This window comes from Excalfactoria chinensis, chromosome 3, assembly GCF_039878825.1.
Source record: "Excalfactoria chinensis isolate bCotChi1 chromosome 3, bCotChi1.hap2, whole genome shotgun sequence".
NCBI lineage: Eukaryota > Metazoa > Chordata > Aves > Galliformes > Phasianidae > Excalfactoria > Excalfactoria chinensis.
The window spans coordinates 100,920,153-100,939,426 of NC_092827.1; the positions used below are offsets into that span (position 1 = coordinate 100,920,153).

The 19,274-nt window shown below is 53.1% G+C and overlaps 1 protein-coding gene across 3 annotated transcripts; it reads right to left on the bottom strand.

The window, feature by feature from the left end:
* Positions 1-295: 295 nt before the first annotated feature.
* On the bottom strand, positions 296-17,872 carry LOC140249575 (glycogen phosphorylase, brain form). 3 transcript variants are annotated; one of them, XM_072331455.1, is made up of 22 exons: positions 17,800-17,826; positions 17,637-17,687; positions 13,480-13,581; positions 11,717-11,795; positions 11,012-11,115; positions 10,019-10,150; positions 8,189-8,300; positions 7,136-7,218; positions 6,139-6,282; positions 5,709-5,801; positions 5,438-5,584; positions 5,159-5,322; positions 4,718-4,832; positions 3,927-4,028; positions 3,666-3,813; positions 3,131-3,189; positions 2,646-2,787; positions 2,214-2,421; positions 1,833-1,967; positions 1,621-1,687; positions 1,209-1,362; positions 296-1,093 (listed from the first exon to the last, which is right to left on the bottom strand). In XM_072331455.1, exons 3-21 carry the CDS (start codon positions 13,549-13,551, stop codon positions 1,210-1,212), a joined length of 2,259 nt encoding a protein of 752 aa, XP_072187556.1. In that variant the 5' UTR covers positions 13,552-13,581; positions 17,637-17,687; positions 17,800-17,826; the 3' UTR covers positions 296-1,093; position 1,209. The 3 variants fall into 3 exon arrangements, with proteins under 3 accessions (XP_072187556.1, XP_072187555.1, XP_072187554.1); XM_072331454.1 differs by having other exon boundaries at positions 296-1,362; positions 17,372-17,687; positions 17,800-17,872; XM_072331453.1 differs by lacking the exons at positions 17,637-17,687; positions 17,800-17,826 and adding an exon at positions 14,440-14,766.
* Positions 17,873-19,274: the final 1,402 nt, after the last annotated feature.

Consider the following 19,274-nt stretch of genomic DNA (forward strand, 5'->3'; position numbering starts at 1 on the left):
TAGAACATGGGACAATGGGAGGGCAGATATGAGGGCTTTGGGGGTGATTGTTCACTGCAGTTCTTGCCGGCTCTGACTGTCAAACTGAGCCTCTGCTTCCCCTCAGAATGGGGCAAGCATGATCTGTGCCCAGAGCTTCAAGCATGGCAGCCCTACGTGCTGGCTGTAGGCCAAACCAAAGACCCTAATCCCCATCCCAGTGCAAGGAAAGGACTTTGGCTTTGAGTGTCATGATGGCATTGATCCGTTCCAACCTGAAATCACGAGCATGGAGTAGTTGCACATCAGCCCCGAGTCAAACCAACAGGTATTTTGGTCATCATTTTAATTAGTTGGTGTCACACAGGAGTATGGGTGCACTGCATTGCACTACAGGTGTTAAACTGACCCCAGCACCACTGACCACCATCACCCAGCAGTGGAAGGACACAAGAGCAGTAATAATGTTTGCACCGCTTGGGCAGGAGTGCCAAGAGAGCCCAAAGCCCCACTGGAGGCCTAAGGGCACTGCAGGGTCAACTGCCCAGCTGGCAGTGACAAGTAGAACCTGTTCCATGCACACATGGATGCTAAAAGTAAAAATACATTAAAAAAATAATCCCTGAAGTGGTTTGGCTACAGGGGGTTTAATTACTAGGTGGAGGAGGAGGCTACAGCAAGCTCTGTGATCCCAAGTGCTGATCTGTCTCCTTTTGGACCACGCTGTACAGAACCAGCAGCTTTGCTGGAGGCAACTGATGGAACATCCAACCCCACTTTCTCAAGGCATTATGAGGACTAGAGGTGACTGGAAGGGTGGGCAGCAGCCTCTCCCTCTGATTGCTTTTGGGCTGGCACAGCCCCTGGTGGAGGATACGAGATACCCCGCACTGCAAGGAGGCTGAGCAAGGCTCCATGCAGAGAGATGGAAGGATTGAATTGGAAATCCCTTGTTAAGCGTGGAACGCAGTTGCGGAAGACTGATCTGTGGTTGTCTCACTAGAAGCAATATGCAGCACGTGCAGGCTGGATACATGGGTGCAAACACAGGGTCCCTTCTCTCTCCCAGCTCCTGTTGCTCAGTCAGGGCTCCTCCTCAGGGCATCCTACTACCCTGCTGAGGGAAAGGCCTTGGTTCTGCACAGCCAAGCCCATCTGGTTGGCGGTGAAATGCAGCTCAGGCCTCCCGGGCTGGGAACACATCCATCTCTCCTTCCCTCTGTGCTCACATCAATCCCGGGGCAGGTTGGGTGGGGGGATTTTAGTGGCGGATGGCTCCACACCCCAGATCTCCCGTGCGTACTCTGTGATGGTTCTGTCACTGGAGAACTTGCCCGAGCACGCGATGTTCCTGATAACTTTCTTAGTCCACTCGCGGGGGTCCTGGGAAGAGGAGAGGCAATGGCAGCTGTCAGCTTCCCATGCAGCTCTGGGGCAGCTCGGCCTCGCAGGGTGCCAGCCAAGCACCTTCACTGGTTTAAATGCAGCGAGAGGAGCTGCTGCCATGTCAAAACCCGCCTCACCTGCCCCACACCACAGTGCTGTGAGGTGTAAGAAGGGGCATGCTCTATCCAGCTCCCTCAGCTCCCCCCTGCACTGCCATGGCCGTGACCCCCATCTTTAGCTGGGAGCAGCTCTTACCATGAACAGCTGATCCACTTGGCCTTGGCATTTAATGTACGCTTCGTAGTCAGCGAACACCTTAAACCTGGAACCCAAAGCACAAGAGAGTAAAGCTGGAGGTTTCCTGCTGAAGGGTTCCAGGTCTGTGCAGCACAGACCGCCCCCAGGGAAGAGGCCCTGGGCAGGCTGAGAGCAGCCAGTGGGGGGATGGGATGTTTGCCAGGACTCACCTGTCGTGGTGCATGAGCATGTTGACAACGTCTCTGAAGCAACCCGGATCTCTTGGGGAGAAAAACCCACTGCTGATCTGATCGATGGCCTGCCGCAGCTCCGGGATGCGGTCATAGTACTCCTGTGCGTTGTACCTGCACGTGGAGGAGGTGGAGACAGGCTGTATTTATTGCCTGGAGCCTTGCCCTGTGTCTAGGGCAGGTAAGGACAGCGCCTGTCTGTGCCCAGGTTTGTGTCCTATTCACTGGCCGAGCTGCCCAGGACTGCACCCTTGTCAGAACAGTCACTGCCCGTTCCAGGGCGGAGGGCTCCCTGCCAGAGCTTAGCACTGTACCTGTAGGACAGGCCCTGGCACACGTTTCACCCTCCCTGGCACTAACCCTCGTCGATCCAAGGCTTCCACTTCCTCCACCCGCATGCCAAAGATGAAGAGGTTTTCTTCGCCTGCCTCCTCAGCCATCTCCACGTTGGCCCCATCCATGGTGCCGATGGTGAGGGCCCCGTTCAGCATGAACTTCATGTTGCCGGTGCCCGAGGCCTCTGTGCCGGCTGTGGAGATCTGCTGGGAGAGGTCTGCTGCCGGGATCACTGCCGGGTGCAAGAGAGGTGGGAGTTGGGCCTTGGCATGCTGCAGCTCCCACAGCCTGGGCCCAGGACGGCAGGACTCTGAGCATCTGCTAGCAAGGCTGCTGACCTCCAAAGCTCAGCCCACAGCCCAGAACCAGATGCCAAGGCCCAGCCCTGCCACAAACACATGTGACTGCTGGACATGCCCAGCTCCTGAGACCTGCTTCCATGAGACCAGGACATACCCTTCTCAGCCAGGGATACCCGATAGTTCTCCAGGAAGATGACCTTGAGCTTGTCCCCCACATAGGGATCGTTATTGACGACCTCACCGATGGACGTGATGAGTTTGATGATCATCTTGGCCATGTGGTAGCCAGGAGCTGCCTGAAGAAGAGCAGAAGGTTGAAGGGTGAAAGCTTTTTAAGGAAGGCAGAGCATGAGAGCTGCCAGTGCAGGTCCTCACTGCGTGGAGAATCTGGGCCTCACTTCTGCTGTCCACATGGATCAGCAAACACACCCCACAGGGAGAAGCCCTGAGCCACAAGGAGAGAGCGACAGGGCGCTGTTCAGCTCAATCATTTTGTGACAGTGCTTTCAGATGAGCCCAGCAGCACAACCCCATGCTGATTAACACACTGTGGGTGCAACACAAGCCCCAGAAGGGGATGGCCCCTTCCCCACATCCCTGCTGAGCCACACGAACACCAAGACTGGAAAATACTTTTACCTTTCCTCCAATCATGATGGTCCTGGGCACAAAGGATTTGGAAGGGTCACTTCTAATGCCTGAAAGAGCAGGGCATAACACAACGGATGTGAAGATAAACAGGGTGGAGCTCGTTGCTTGCATCAGGGGTGGGATCCCAACCCATGGCACATGGACCCAGGAAACCCATCCTGAAGCCCAACCAGAGACCTCCCAAAACCATTTGAGACAGTGCAATGCAGAGCTGTGGTGATTTGTCTCCCCTCAGCAATGGGCAGGGGGATGAAGCATACACCTGGGAGTGGGGTTTTAAATTGCACCAGGTCGGTCCTAACACTTGCACTACAGGTGGGACCCAGCCGTGCTGGAGAATTGGGCTGTGTTTTTCCTCAGAGCTCTGCCCTGTCCTCCTGCTGGAGGAGAAGCCCAACATGATGGGAGGGCATGGCCAGGCTCAGAAGTCCTTGGCCAGCAGCTGGCGTACACGTACACAGGAACAATAGCAGCAAGGGGCTGGTGTGGGACCTGCCTTGACTACCAGCCCAGCAGGACTTACGGTTATAGAGGGTGATTGCATGCAGGCAGTTCAGCAGCTGCCGCTTGTACTCATGGATTCGCTTGACCTGAATATCGAACATGGACGAAGGGTTGATTTTGACCTTGTAGTGCTCCTCCAAGTAGGCTGAGAACTTCAACTTGTTCTCCTGGCAAGAAAATTGAATGAGGAGCAGGCACGAGCCCCCAGGTACCAGAAGCAAGCCCTGGCTATTAGTAGGAGCATGCTGCCTTTACCCTTCTTCCCCTCTCATCCCACTACCTGCTTGACTTTTGCCACGTCCCTGATGAACGTCTCGTTGTCAATGAAATCCAGGAGCTTCTTCAGCTGGCTCAGATCCGTGACAAAATCTTCCCCGATTTTCTAAAGGAGCAAAGCAAGGGAGGGATGTCCCACCTGTAAGACAGCTCACCCTGCCCACAACCACGCTACCCCAACAGAGACGCCATGGTCCTCTTGGGAAAAGGAGATGTGCTGGGCAGGAAAAGAGGAACAGTTTTGTACAGCAAGTTGACTTCCCTGCATCACCAGGGAGCTCAAGGGCACAGGGGAACTGCAAGAACCCAACCCAGTCCTTCTCAAAGAGCTGCAGAGGAAAGGTATATGCACATGTATGAGGGCCTCCTGGCAGCTGCAGAAGGTGATGGGCAGGACACAAAAATGCATTCAATTGGAGGAGCTCTTATCAGATATTACATGCTTCAGTGTGGAGGGGCATGGAGGCAACAGTGGGGCTGAGAGAACTCTTTTGAGTCTATGAAGCTTGAATGCTGCTGTGGACACTCCAGTTCCCCATACAGTGATGCTGCCTGACAGGTTATCTGCAGCAACTGCAAGGGAAGGGAGCCAAATCCAAGTTTCTGCAGCTCTGTGCAGCCACTCACCACAGACCTTAAAGCTCAGCCAGCCTCACACCTCCATGCAACCAGTATATGGTCCTACAGGTTGTCCTGGCTCACACCTGCCTGGCTCAGCCCCATCCTCTGCTCAGCCTACACAAGGAGGTGCACAGAAGCGAACAGCTGGGATCCCACCAGATGCTCGTGCCTCACCTCAGCAATAACGTCAGCCAGTCCCGGGTTGCACAGCAGAAGCCATCGTCGCGGTGTGATCCCGTTTGTCTTGTTCTGAAATTTCTCCGGCTCCAGCTCATAGAAGTCCTTGAACCTGGAACAGCAGGAAGTAGAAGCTGCACTGAACCACTGCCCACCCCTAAGAGCTTCAGCTGCTCCTGGCTCAGGGCAGCATCTGCTGGTCTCTGTACCACCATGAACTCTCCATGCTGCTTCTTAACCCCTTCCTCAGCTGTAAAGGGTTTCAGCAGCTCTGAAGGGAGATGAGTCAGACCTTGTATGCACTCTAACAAGATGCTCTCTCCATCACACAACCAAAGCAGGCCTTAGTTTACCCCAGCCAGAACCCCACGCTTGCAGGCAGAGCTCAGTGAGTGGAGAGGGGAGGTCTGTGCACACCACGGGTGTCCCCCAACTCACACTGTGTTCTTCACGATGTCAGAGTGGATGCGGGCCACACCATTGACAGCGTGAGAGCCGATCACACAGAGGTGTGCCATGTTGATACGCTTGCAGTCTCCTTCCTCAATCACTGACATCCTTCGGAGACGGTCAATGTCTCCTGGGTAAAGAGCTGCCACGCGCTGCAGGCAGGAAGAGACAGGGGCATCAGTGACCCAGCTGCAGAGGCTGGAACGCTCCCATCCTAAAACACAGCTGGAGCATGACCCACAGCCCACGGCCAGCCCAGTCTCTTACATCCAGATGCATTTGGTTGAGGGCATAGATGATCTCTAGGTGACGCGGCAGCAGCTTTTCAAACATGGAGACTGGCCAGCGCTCCAGGGCTTCAGGCAGCACGGTGTGGTTGGTGTACGCACAGGTCTGCTTTGTGATCTCCCAGGCCTGTGTATAGACAGCAGTTAACATGTATGTGCCCAGGCCAGGAAGGGAAGAATACCCTTTGTAAGGACAGGACAGCAGCCCTCAGCCCTGATGAGGATGGTACGTGCCTTCCAGCTCTGCTTACCTTGTCCCAGTCCACCTTCTCCACATCCACCAGGATCCGCATGAGCTCTGGGATGGACAGGGCAGGGTGGGTGTCATTTAGCTGTATAGCCACCTGAAACACAGACTTGCTGGGCTCAGATCTAGCAGCACCAGGGCTCTGACTGTGCCCCAGCATGGCATCAGTGGGCTCAGGCTGGGGGTGAAGCTCGAGTATCTTAAGGCTCACAGACCCACCCTACTCACATCCCAGAAACAGACAGAGCTCCCAGAATTGGAGCTAGTCAGTCTTGGCAATCTTGGCTCCAAACTGTACCCTTTTTTCCCCCAACCCTGGGAAAATGGGCCTAGGGATAATTTCAGTGTTCCAACCCATATTTGCCCCCACCTGGTCCTGAGCCCTCCCTCACAGCGTGAGGGTCTGCTTGGGCTCTCTCTGCCCACAGACTCACCTTGTCTGGGAAGGTTTCAAAGCTTGTTCTCACAGGGTCTTGACAGCCAAATTTGGAGGACTTAAAGCGTCGGATGATGTCTTGCAGGGTTGCAGCCACCACAAAGTACTCCTGCTTCAGCCGCAGCTCCTTGCCTTCAAAGAACTGATGGAGGGGGATGCAAAGACGTCAGCACTGCAGCTGCCATCCCTAGTTGGCAGCCCAACTCCCAGAGCTGCTCCCATCTCACGCGCTTCCCTTACATGTTCTGCATCTTGTCAGGCTGAGTGCACATGTAACCCATGCTGCCTCTCAGCTGCCTCCAGAGGGCATCAGAACCTGCCACATTGGCGCTACCCCACAGACCAAGCACAGCTTGTTTCCTTGCTGCAAGATCCTTTACAGGGTTTTTGGACCAAGGATTTTGGACTCCCAGCAATAGCCAGGAGCCAGTGTCATCTATGGTGCATCCATATGGTGCAGCTGCCTGCCATCCGTGCATGCCACACATCATGCTGGTCTATTTCAAAATGGCAACAAAAATGAGTGTGTGGGAGTAAAGTGCAGGCAAGCTCTTCCAGCACAGATGCTACTCCACGACTGGATATCGGGGGCTCTTTCCTTTTGGATCTGCTGCACAATGACCGCATAGCCTGGGATGATGCCTTGTGAGAAAGCCCTTAAGCTGGGCTGGAAGCGAGTGCCCTCTCATGGATTGCCCTGAAATGACATCTTACTTTTACAAACGTAATTTGGCAGCTGCCTCGAGTCTGAAGGCAGGAGGACAGCAGCTATGTAATAAAGGGCAGGCTCTGAGATGCTGTCAGGCAGCAGAGACTCTCTGGAGCCAGCAGAGCTGTCTGTTCATTCAGAATTACAGAGCCAACCTTTGGCATTCAAAATCTTCAAAGCAGAATGGTTAACAACAGGTAGCCATATCTTTCCTTTGCTTTCATGTGCCAAAACTACAGAAGGACGATCCCAAGCAACAGAAAACAGAAGCAAAAATGTTACTCACGTTGTCATTTGGGTACAGGACTCTGGATATGTTTTCTGCCAGGTTTCTGTCCAGCACCGCCTCGATGTAGTCACCCACATTGACTGCAGTGAGAGAAATACAGCACTGCGGCAGCTGTAGATACAGGCAGGTCCCCTACAGCGTGTTTTCCCTCTTTTCTCATAGAGGGGTTTGTAACAGGAACATTAAGGCTGATATTAATGAAATCTGAATGCAAATGGGTGCGTGTGTGAAAGCACCCTTAGTGAACAGAGGAGAAAGAATAAGACAAAGGTGTTATCTATCTCCATACATTTTCTCATGATGAATGGACTGGGAAGGACAGAAGAAAGGCCAGAGAAGGCAAAGGAAGCAAACGTAGCAGCCACCTTGCTTAAGAACCATGGAAAAATGGTACAGGGTAAAGAAGCACAAAGAGCACAGTCAGTCAACTCCTAAAGAGTACAAAAGGCCCATCCAAAACCCAGCTCATGGCTGCCAATCAGGAATCATAGAGACATCACAAGGACTTGAGAGCCATCACCCCTGGTCTCCTGTGTCCCACACAGGGCTGCCTGGACACACACAGCTCTGTGCTCTCAAGGAAGAATGAATCAAATTGGTCTTATCTAAAACACTCCACTTCTGTTCAGTCTGACAGCTGTTAGTTGCCCAGCGTCTGCCTTCCAGTACTACAACTAGAGCCTGAAAAAACGCACTAGAGGTCATGCAAGGACCCAAAGGAAACTCGTAACCAGGGAGAGTGAAGTGGGCTGTGCTGCCAATCTCCTTCAGCACTAAAGGGCTCTGCTGCATGGAAATGAACCTCCATGGCAATTGTGGGTTTGCAGCTCATTTGGTGACATGGGGAACACACTGGCACTTGGTCTATCACTAGGGGAAGACACGGGGCAGATTTTGAAAGTAGGGCAATTGTGATGGGGATGGAAGAAGGATGGATGGGTGCATGAGGGCACTGGAAGTGGTTTGGAGGTTGCATGATCCATGGATGTGTGCTCAGCGCTGAGTTCTGGAGGCAGCCAGGAGAGATGGACAAAATGGGACAGCACTTACACTCTTGGAGGTTGAAGTCATTGGGTGCTTTTGCAGACCACAGCCTCATAGTGTTCACAGTGTTGTTCTTGTATCCTGGCACTGGTGTGTCATATGGCATAGCAAGGACAACCTGCAAAAAGACAGTAATCCCTTCTGGTTAGCAGCATGATGGCCTCGGACGATGGTTGAAAACCTCTCTGGAGGACACAGAGAACAACTGGCTGTGCTAGAGATCCCACCTGCACTACAACTCAGCTGCTGAACTTCACAGACTTGTTTATTATTGAAGGCACTTCCAGCACCTACTAGCAATGCATTAACAGGAGAAGTTTGGAGCTTCACTGGCAAAGGAGTTACACGCACATCAATTAAACAAAAGAGAGTTGCAAGCAGCCTGCTGACTTTCCCATACCAGCTGGAGCACCTATCAGCTATCCGCCAGAGCCCGGCAGGCGTCCTCAGCTGGTCACTGCTGGGCACAGTGGAATACACCAGGATACACTCCACAGCCTGAATCCTGCCCAGGAGCCCTCTGTGCTTACAAGGCAGAGAAAATCCAGGCAGATCAACACGTTGACCTTGAACTGCTTCTTTGTGCTGCCATCAGCAACGCTCCCCCTCTGGAGAAAGGCAGCAAGAGCTCAGGCTCTCAAAGCTGATATTATCAGCTCCGAACATGGAAGCAAGCAGAAAGCCTGCCCTGTCTGAGCCACGGGACTGGGGCGTGCATCCCGTTAGCTGTACGGTGCTATATTTGGAAACTGCAGCTTTAGCTTTTTTGAGCCTTTCCAGTTAGTTCCTTCAATGGCACTGGCTGAAAACTCACTTCCTTGTCAGAAGTATTTCCCAGCTCACAGCTTGGGATCCCTGAAGCGCCCACCCGGTGCTGGGCTTGAAAGGGGAAAACACCCAGAGGCAAAGTTCTTCCTCCACCCTGGGCAGCGCTCAGAAAGGAGACGCTGAAACTTCTAAAATCCTTTTAATAATCCATTCCTCTTCAAAGCTCGCCTTCCTCGCCTGGAAGACTGAACACATGAAGCAGCAGCACACGTGGCTCCTGAAGCACAGCATTGCCTCTGTAATTACAACACTGCCTCGCCTCAGCCTGAGGCAGGAGAATGTGGGTGTCTGGAGAAGCATTTGCTCTCCACAGCAGCACAGAATAAGGCCTCTGGGCAGACTGGAGCCTCATCTCCAGCCTCTCCAGACAGCACTCCACTCATCAGGCCAGCACAGGAAAGACAGGCACTTGCTCTGACTACAGGAGCTGAACACACGCTGGATTGCTCCATGGCTGCCCCGACAGACTGACATTCACCTGCTGCAGCACCAGAACCACCTGCAGATTCACTGGGTTTGAGCGAGCAGCCGGGGATACAGCCCTCCTCCAGCACAAACCCATGCAAGACTGGATGCAAGGATTTACCCTGGAAGGTCTGATTTGTGTTCAGTACTGGATACCAAACTGCTGCATGCTCTTAAATGAAAGGCTCAGTGAAAGCAGAAGTCACTATGCAGAGGGTGGCTGATGCAAACGCACCCCACAGAAATCATCCCAAACCTTCAATGTCCTGGTGCTACCGCTTAGTGTGGGATGCACACTTGAAAAAGCAGAAATCACAAGGATCAAGTCAGCGTGTCCCTGGGTAGTCTCAACCCAACTGGACCTGGATGTGACTGAACAACCCCGTCCCTCATTTCCCCTTCAATCCTGCTGCAGTCAGAACCAGTGAAGATGAAATTGCAAAGGCAGCACAGCACGCTCAGCTGGAGCAGGAGAGAAGCAAAGCCCTCAGTTAGCATGGGGACAGACTCCTCCCCACCCCCACCTATCCTGGCCCATCCTACCTGAGTGTCCACCCACTTGACGCCCTCAGGGCTGTGCTCCACGCGGCCATAGAAGTGCACAGGAAGCATGTACTCTGGGCGGGCTTTCTCCCAGGGATTGCCATAACGTAACCAGTCATCAGCCTCCTCCACCTGCAAGAGGCAAATGTGGTTCAGGTGACGTCTCCTGCCTCCAAGCGAAGGCCCTCAGGGTGGACAGTTTAAGAAGCAAAGCTGTGGTAAGCTGACTTTCAGAATGGATGTGCCTCTGGAAGACAGCTAGACTGTCTGAAACACAGATGACGGCATCTCTGCTGCCATAAATCAGCCTCTCTTGGCTTTGCAGAGCTGTACCGACCCAAACCATCCAGGCAAACTGCAGAGTCTCCAGCACTCAGTGCTCGATCTGATGGTCAGGGATGTTCCCTAGAAGCCACGAACCGTGAACACGGATGGCTTTTTTTCTTGTGTATGCCATTTATAGGGCCTGGCATCACAGCTTCTTCGTGGAGAAGGAAGAACACACAATGCTCTCACCTCTCACCCTCCCTGACCTGGGGAGCTATGAAAATTGGAAAACAGGAAAAATTAAAATAGGAAAATATGGTTCTTTATACACAGAAGTGCACTCTCCTAATGGAAATGATGTCCAGACAATGTCGTTGGGCTATCTCCTTCGGGGCAGCTTTTCAGCCTCCTTTCACTCACACAGGGCTATGATTGTTAACGCTACAGGGGACAGTCCCCATGTAAGCCCTCGTTCCCGCAGGCACAGCAGCACCCAGGTGCTGGCATTTGTCCAGTCACATTCATCCTGTACCAGACACGTCTGGCGCCATAGGGCCAGCACATATGGTTGGAAGCAGCTGCCTGCTGGGCACTACAGGGTTAAAATGAGCAGAGCAGGCCATGAACAGCCCAAGGCACCACATGCAGTTTGCCAGGCCGTGTCCGCAGGTGCCCACGGCAGGAGGGAACAGAAGTGGAAGGGGTGACCTCAGTTGGCTGATGTACCTGCCAGCCATCGACGATCTTCTGATTGAAGATACCAAACTCGTAGCGGATGCCGTAACCGTATGCTGCCAGCCCCAGCGTGGCCATGGAGTCCAGGAAGCAAGCTGGAAGAGCAGGGCATGATCACACTGCAGGAACCTCACCCCTCGCTCCCTGCAATCGTGTGACAGCCTGCCCAAGTGCACCCAAATGCAGCATTACTGGGCATTTCTGAACCCGACAGAGAACCCCCCCAGCTGGAGCTAAGCTGCACGCCCAACTCACCCCCACGTTACTACTGTCTCTTTCAAAGCAAACCTTTCTAGCCATCAGCCCAGGGCAGCTCTGATAAGCATCAGCTCTGGTGCTTCCTGTGTCAGGCAGTATGTCTCCAACAGTCCCTTATGACAAGCAAATTAGAGCAGCAATTTGCCTATGTGAGAGCTGCTGGGGAACCTCTGCAAAGTGAGAGGTTTTACAGGGAGGTGTGGAGCAAGGCTTCAGAGGGCTCCTTTCAGCCACAGCCCAGTATGTCAGGCACAAGAGCACCCCTTAGATGCTGGCAGCAGATGGGCTAAGGTCTGAGTGCTGTCCCACTGCAGCAGGCAGGCCCGGGTGCAAGAGGTGAGGCAGAGCTGAAGCTGTGACACCTCACAAGGAAGGCACAGCTCAGGCTGCCCTTGGTCCTCATGTGCTCCTGATGGGTCTCCCCTCGCCCTGTGTTACCTGCCAGGCGGCCCAGGCCTCCATTTCCCAGCCCAGCATCTTCTTCAATTTCCTCCAGTTCCTCCAAGTCCAAACCCAGCTGTTGGGGTAAGATCCACAGGACATGAGGTCAGTACCAGACCCCACGCTCTGAGAAGGACAAACACAAATCCCAAACCAACCCATGCGGGGCTCTCTCTCTGCAACCCCTTCCCTCCCTTACTTCCAAAACATCTCACCACCTTCAGCTCCTGATCCCCAGGCACATTTCCTAATTGACAGGAAAACAATGCAGCTCATCATCAAACATCGCCTTCAAGTGAACTAAGTTTCCTTAGAAACATCAAACAAAACACTTGCCTCCTGGCAGCCCTTCAAGTTGCAAGGCCCTCCCACTGAACTCTGAATTGTAGACGGGATGGCGGGTGGCCAGCCCACGCACAAAGGACTGCCTGCTTATGAGCACCGCTCCTCTCCTTACACCCACCCCACCTTGAGAAAGGTTACGACCGTTTCTGCAGCCTGTTATTGCAGCTGCTGCTGTTAGGCTCTGTGCTTTCCCACATCCTGACCACCCGGACGCCAAGCTTCTGGGCTGGAGTCCATGGGTGGAAGGAGCTGTATCATCTTTTGCACCCCTTGGGCTCCCCTTCTCCAACACAAAGGCTGGCAGTCTCCCCAGGGGCTGTGTTCAGCTTAATAAGTGTGAGAGCACTTATCAGAGGGCAAGGCCTCCCATCTGAGCTGGCCGTCGTGACCTCCACAACTTGGAGGCTACAGCAAGAGGAGCCTTCACTGCCACAGCTGGACAAATCAACACACAGAAAACACCTCACAGAGGGACACGAGGGCTCTCCCTGTATGAAACCAGCCCGTGCTCTGAGGCACAACACCTCGGACAAAGTGTCGGGTCCCTCCCTGGGAGTCCCTTCCCATCCCCTGGCAGGGAACGTGATGGCCAGGGCATTTCATCAGCAATTGGAGCACCTCATTTTAAGAGGGAGACAGAGCCCAACATCTACTAGAAAGTGTAACGTGAGTCAGTCTGCGGCACAGGGGAAATAAAGCTTTTGGGAGATAAAGCTTTTGGGAAATAAAGCCCAAAAACTCACATTTTGTCAGAAAGGCCACTTGTCCTGCTGCAGAGATGGCTGCAAGCCTAAGTAAACATGGGCTGGCTTTTGTGATGGACTCAGTGGTACTCAGCACAGCCTGTGCTTTTGCCAGTTTAAACTCATCCGATGCTATTTTAAATCAAGCAATTTCTCCCCCCTCCTTCCTCCCTGGTGATTTGCTGTTCCATCAGTGCTGCTGTGCTGCCTTGTGTGCCTGGCACGTTTGAACTGCACTTTGGTGGCTTTGTGCTTCAGCTCTCCTTTCCGGCCCAGCCTCTCCCCGCAGCTCCCACGATGAGCCATCACTGCTCCTAATGGTGGTGCAAAGCTGTTGGCACCGGGGCACTTCCTGTTGTCTGGGAGCTGCTTTCTGGATGCGGAGCCCAGGACAAGTGGTTTGAGGGACATTGTACTCCAGTTCTCAAGACACCCCAAGGTCAGATTGGATGATGTGATGACCTTAGAGGTCCTTAACAACCCTACTGACTCTGTGATAAGGCCCCTCATGGCCTTCTTTGGAACATGAAGAGCACTTAACAGAGAGCCAAGTCTCGCTTTGTTTAGTCAAAATGAAGCACCCTTGGGAGGAAGCCCTGAGAAATAAAGATGCTCCACATGGAAAAGCTTGACCAGTTCTGCATGGGGGACCGCAGTACCCCAAGAGTTCACCTGGTAAATGGCTTCATCGCAGGCGTTCTGCAAGCCCAGGTTCACCATCGTGTTCTGCAGGGTGCGGCCCATGTAGAACTCCAGGGACAGGTAATAAATACGCTGGGGAGGCAAAGAAAGACACACAGTGAGACACACAGCACACTCCGTCTGGCCTCGAGGAAGCCTACTCGTCACCTGTTGCACCTAAAGGGTTCCATCGGAATCCCTTCAGATGCTCATCAGGCCCAAAGGCTTCCCCCAGAAGGGATGCCTTCCCAGCACGGCTCTCAACTCCTGCTCCCGAACAACACGCACCACAGCTTGTTTGTCAGAAGGAGCTTTGCACGGGATGCTAGCCAGCTCCCCGCTGCGCATCTCCCTGCCAACAGCCTTCTATAGAAAAATCTTGTTGCCTGTTCAGAGTGTTTCCCTAATTAACTTCAGGCGTGAATTATCTGGGATGCTGACTCCTATCTCTATGGCTCAGCTGAGCTGATGCCCGCACCCGGCTCTCAGTTTTCTCATGCTGCACTGAAGCTGACCAGGAGTTGCTACAACAGAGGACCCCGACCCGTGGCTCCCCGTGCCGGGCAGCAGGCCAGCTCCCTTCCTGCTAGTGATTTTCCAGCTCAGCTCTCACACTTTCTGAGCAGAGAGAAGATAAGCAAGCCGGGCCACCGGGACGGCCCATTTTTGGCACTGAGAGCCATCGGTTCTCCATCCCAGCTGGGGCACAGGCAGCCCTATCTCTCAGCAGGGGAGGATCAGCCTGGTGATGCGGGCTTGGAGAGGGGCTCGACGTCGGGCATTCTGAGCAAGTCGGCGACGAACGGGCTGCTCCGGGCGCTCGGAGCTTCGCACGGAAGCTTCGACACACGGAAGCTTCAAACCCACCCGAGGCGGCCGGACCAACCTGCGCTCGCCGCTCCCCGGCTGCTCACCCTGCGGAAGAAACGAGGCCGGCGCGGCGCGGCTCACCTTGGGGTCCCGCTCGTAGTAGTGCTGCTGGGTGCGGATCCAGCGGCCCACCAGGTGGTCCCGCACCGTGTGCGCCAAGGCGAAGAAGTAATCGCGGGGGGTGGCGACGTTGCGGTCCTTCACCAGCGTGAAGTGGAGGTGGCGGTTGAAGCTCTTGCGCACCTCCGCCACGTCGCCCAGCCCCGCGATGCCCCGCACGCTGATCTGCTTCCGCCTCTCCCCATCGCTCAGCGGCGCCGCCATCCCCGCGCCGTCTCCGCCGCCCGCACCGCTCCGCCGCACCCGCCGCCGCCACCGCCTCCGCTCCGCCCCTGCCGGGCGGGGCCACCACGGCGCTGCCCCTCCGAGGGGAGGCGGGGAGCGGGGCTGGAGGGCCGGGGATGCGGTGGTGCATTGCAGCTGGCTCAACGCGACGGCGGTTCGCTCGTGGAGCAAAGTGAGAGCCGCCTGCAGGAGCCCAAGCAGTGGCATTTAGCCCTGCCGAGGCACAAACGCCTGTGAAGTCCAACAAAGCTGTGTCTGAATCACGTTTATGGCCCGTCCTTCTTACCCTGACCCAACACTAGAGCTGCCGAACGCATCACGAGCTCTGTGCTAAACTCGTGGGCCTCTCTCCTTTGATCCAGCAGTTCTAGCACCTTGTCAAGGCACCAGCCCAGACTCACGAAGCAAGGTCTCTCCCAGCAGGGATCACTCACAATGTAGTTCAGAAGGACGTGTGCAAGGTCTTAGACGTGGTTCTGCACCACATCCTTAGTGGCTGAGGAGAGGCTAAGTTTGCCTGTATCAGTTGGAGGTCCTTTCTCACATCCCCAGTAAAGAAATGCAACAGCAATCAATACCTGCTTGAGGTCAATGTGCCACAGTACCCACGGAGCTTAGCACAGCATCACAGTGCATATCGCTGCTGCCATTTCTTCCACTACCTATCGTTTAAACTGAAAGGAAATGAACACAAGCATATAGGTACTATGAGACCATCACAGGCACTATGAGACCAGCCTCTGCTGAGCAAGCATCATAGCAGGAGAAAGCGTGAAAATCCAAGTCCTTCACTGCATCACCTTTATGCACCTCACTCACTTTATGCACTTCCTCATCTTTATGCACTTTATGCTGTAGAGCATCTTTGCTGCTCTGTTAGAACGAGACTGACACAGAGGCTCACCTAAAACAATGCAGAGACACGTGGTGTATCATAGATAGGTTAAATGAATGCAGTCTGTGTAGGAGCTGCAAGGGGACAGCCCCCTTCTGCACAGCAGCACTTCATCAGTTCTTACAGGCTCTCCACAGAGAATGGAAATAACACACTTACTTCCCTCTTCTTCCAGTGTTAATTCAGACCGTCCTCATGCTGAGGTTACATGTATGACAGGCCAGGATGAACAACACCATTTGAGGTAGAAGGGTAATGAAAGAGGCTCAGGGAGTGCTCAGCTCCGTCTGTGTTACTGGGCAGATACACCACAGCATGAGAGTCAGGAGCTGCAGAACCTCCTTAAGAGCACATCGAGAAGGCCAGACAGGAGAGTGCACAGACAGATCATTTAGTTTCTCTCCAGGAGGCTGAAGGTGTATAATCTAATTTGCTACCAGCTGGCCTAGACAGAAAGAGAGCGATAAAGCCCTATACCTGCCTTCTGTCCTTTGATTTTGTATGCTATCTCAGCGTGCTGCCACCCAGATTTGAAACCAGGCTAGTACTCCATGCCTCCCAAGGCTGGAGAGAATCCATGGCTGCTGGAATCTAGCAGTGTCACCTCCTGCATTTGTCTCAAAGACACTCGGCCACGGTGACAGGAATGTGCATACCACTATGCCACGCAGGCACTGTCAGCCCAGCAGGAAGGGGACAGACAGCCCCTTTCTCCCACAGCAGAACAACACTCTCTGTGCTCAGAGCCAAGACTCGAGGTGTGCCTGCAGACTTACAGGGCTTTCCCTCAGTTCAGAATGGTGAGCCTCAGCCCAAGCCTCAGGTCATTGCAGAGGGAAGAAAAGCCTCTGTGAACACCAAACATGCTTCCTCTGATACTCTGCTGACAACTTGTCTGGGATGTGCTCGTCTCCTCTGTACGGTCCCAGCAAAACAGCTCGAGTTGGTAGCTTATGGCCATAAGCAGAACGGTGTGACAGCCTGCTGTCATATTATCCCTGCCCAGAAGGATAATCTCTCCTTGTTAAAACACAGTGAAGAGCTGTCAACTATAATCTGTCTCTTTAAAGACTGGGAATGCTGCAGGCACTCCTCCAACCTTTCTCCTACCCCTCCTCAAAGGCAGCGCAACCTCCAGCACATAGCACTGACCCATCACGTCCCACAGCAATGCAGGTGGGAAGGAGCTGCTCCGCTCTGCCCGAAACACCAGGCACATGGGCAGCTTCAAAGCAAGGGGCAGAGCTGGAGCCCATCGCTTTCCCAGCCCTTGTGCCTGTTGTTCTGCACAGTCCCTCCAGTCAGCTTGCGTGGATGGTGACTTGGCTCAGGTTTCTCACTGGCTGCACAGGAAGTTCCTATTTTTACAGTATGGTCTCTTTACCACAACCGACCTGAGTGAGGGCCTGCCTGCGGTCTGAAGGAATGAAAGGGTGACTGTCTAAAGCACTGCCCAGCCTCCTCCCCAGGGCACCACCACCAGAAGGCATCAATGAGGAGCACAGATCAGGCCCACTTGTCAAGCCTGCCCAGGTCCCTCTGGATGTCATCCCTTCCTTACAGTGTGCCCACTGCACCACTCAGCTTGGTGTCATCAGCAAATTCAGTGAGGGTGCACTTGATCCCACTGTCTGTGCCATTGATAAAGATGTTGAAGAGCTCTGGTCCCAAGATGGACCCCTGCGGGACACTGCTCCTTACTGGCCTCCACCCAGACACGAAGAAACCAACCTCAGCCCTCTGGCTGTGACATCCAGCTCACTCTTTACCCACCAAATAGTCCAGCCTTGAAATCCATCTCTCTCCAATTTAGAAATAAGGACGTGGCACAGAACCATGTCTGGGACCTTGTACGAGTCCAGGCAGACGATATCAGTTGCTCTTCCTTTGTCCACCAGTGCCGTCACTCCATTGTAGAAGGCCACCACATTGGTCAGGCATGATCTGCCCTTGCTGAAGCTGTGCTGGCTGTCTCAGATCACCTCCTTGTTTCCCTACAGTGTGTATAGTCACATTATTTCAGTCTGTGTTGACTCACCACCCAAATCCAGCGTTCCCACACTTCTCATCTGCAGGTCCTCTGAGCTATCTAAAACATGTAACAAAGCAGAGAAAGCCACAGTGAATGCAGTGAGAAAGTGGCAAGGAATCAAACCAGAAGTACAGCTGTACAGAAAGATGACAGTCTAACTTCATCTCACCTTCCAGCCAGCACCAGGTTATAACATCGTCTGCTGGTCACTTCTCTGTCCTTCAGCAGGGTGACCTGACAAACCTTCCAGTTTCTGTTACTCCTCCAGTGGCTGTTCATGCCCTAATTACTGCAGCTTTGGTGACTGGCTTCCTAAACACTTCTCAGTGGATGCAAGGACACTCTTGCAAACTTCACTCCGGTAACCACTTTGAAACGCAAAAGAATGTGGTCTTGCTGGCCATCTCTGCCCAGTCCCACAGCAATGTTTTGCAGCTTCGTACAGCCAAGGGGATGACAGACTGAAAAGAGCCAGACTAACAGACTCGGCTCTCTTGGAATTCTTCCCGCTGCCAGCCCAGATCCTCTCTTCTCATTGAAATCCAGCTCTACTCAGATCAGTCCTTCAAATGCACCTTCCTGACAGCCTCAATCTGTGCCAAGTACCGGAGCGGACCTCATGAGAGCTCATGTTTGAAGACCATTAACCTTTGTTACTTCCTGTGAGCACAGAAAGCAGTTGGCAGCACTTGTAATGCTCTGCACACTGTGCTGAGCAGAGCGCTTGGAAGGTGGACTGCTTCAGCTGCTGCCCAGCAGATCTAGCATGTCCCACCCCACACATGTACACAGAGCTGGTGGGAGGCTGTAGAAAGGAATAAAGCACTCTGGTACCTTACAGCTATTTAGGACTGGCGTTGTAGGGTTATGATTGTACACTTATCCTTACAAGGTTAGCAGTTCAGGGTTAGCATCGTGGCTAGCATTTCTGCATGAGAGTTTTACAGGTAGCCTTTTAGGGCAAACATTCCAGGGCTTGTGTTCTACAGTTAGCACTGAAGGTTAGCATGTTTTAAACTCAATGGTTAAGGCTTTGAATTTATGGTTAACAGTCTATTTTTACCACTGACAGTCACATTTAGAGTACAGCTTTTGAGGTTCTGCTCATGCGGTTAGTATTTTAGGGTTATGTTTTTACAGTAAGCTTTTAACTGTTATGGTTCAGAGCTTGAGTTTGCATTGTAGGGCTACACATAGGGTTGGTCACTGAGGGTTAGGGGTTTACAGTTAGCACTTAAAGTGCAGTGTTTTAGAACTGGAGGTTTATGGTTGCAGTTTCAGGGATAGCATTATAAGCTTGGCTTTTGAATGTGTTTTACAGCCAACATCTTAGCTTTAGCATTTTACATTTACCTTGTTGGTGTTACTCTTTTACAGTTAGTATGTTTGGGTTTGCATCTACGCAGAGTGTTTTAGCATGCTTTTATCATTCGGGGTTACACAAATGTACAAGTTGAGGTTCAGCATTTTTATGGATATCACATAGGTTTTTCAGTTTAGAGTTAGGTCTTTTAAGTCTTAGACTTAACGTTTTAGGGAAAGTATTTTGCTGTGAGTGAAGAGCAGGTTATCGACTGCCTGAGGAACACAAAACATCCATAAGTCTATGGGTCCCGGTGAGATGCATCCCAGAGTCCTGAGGGA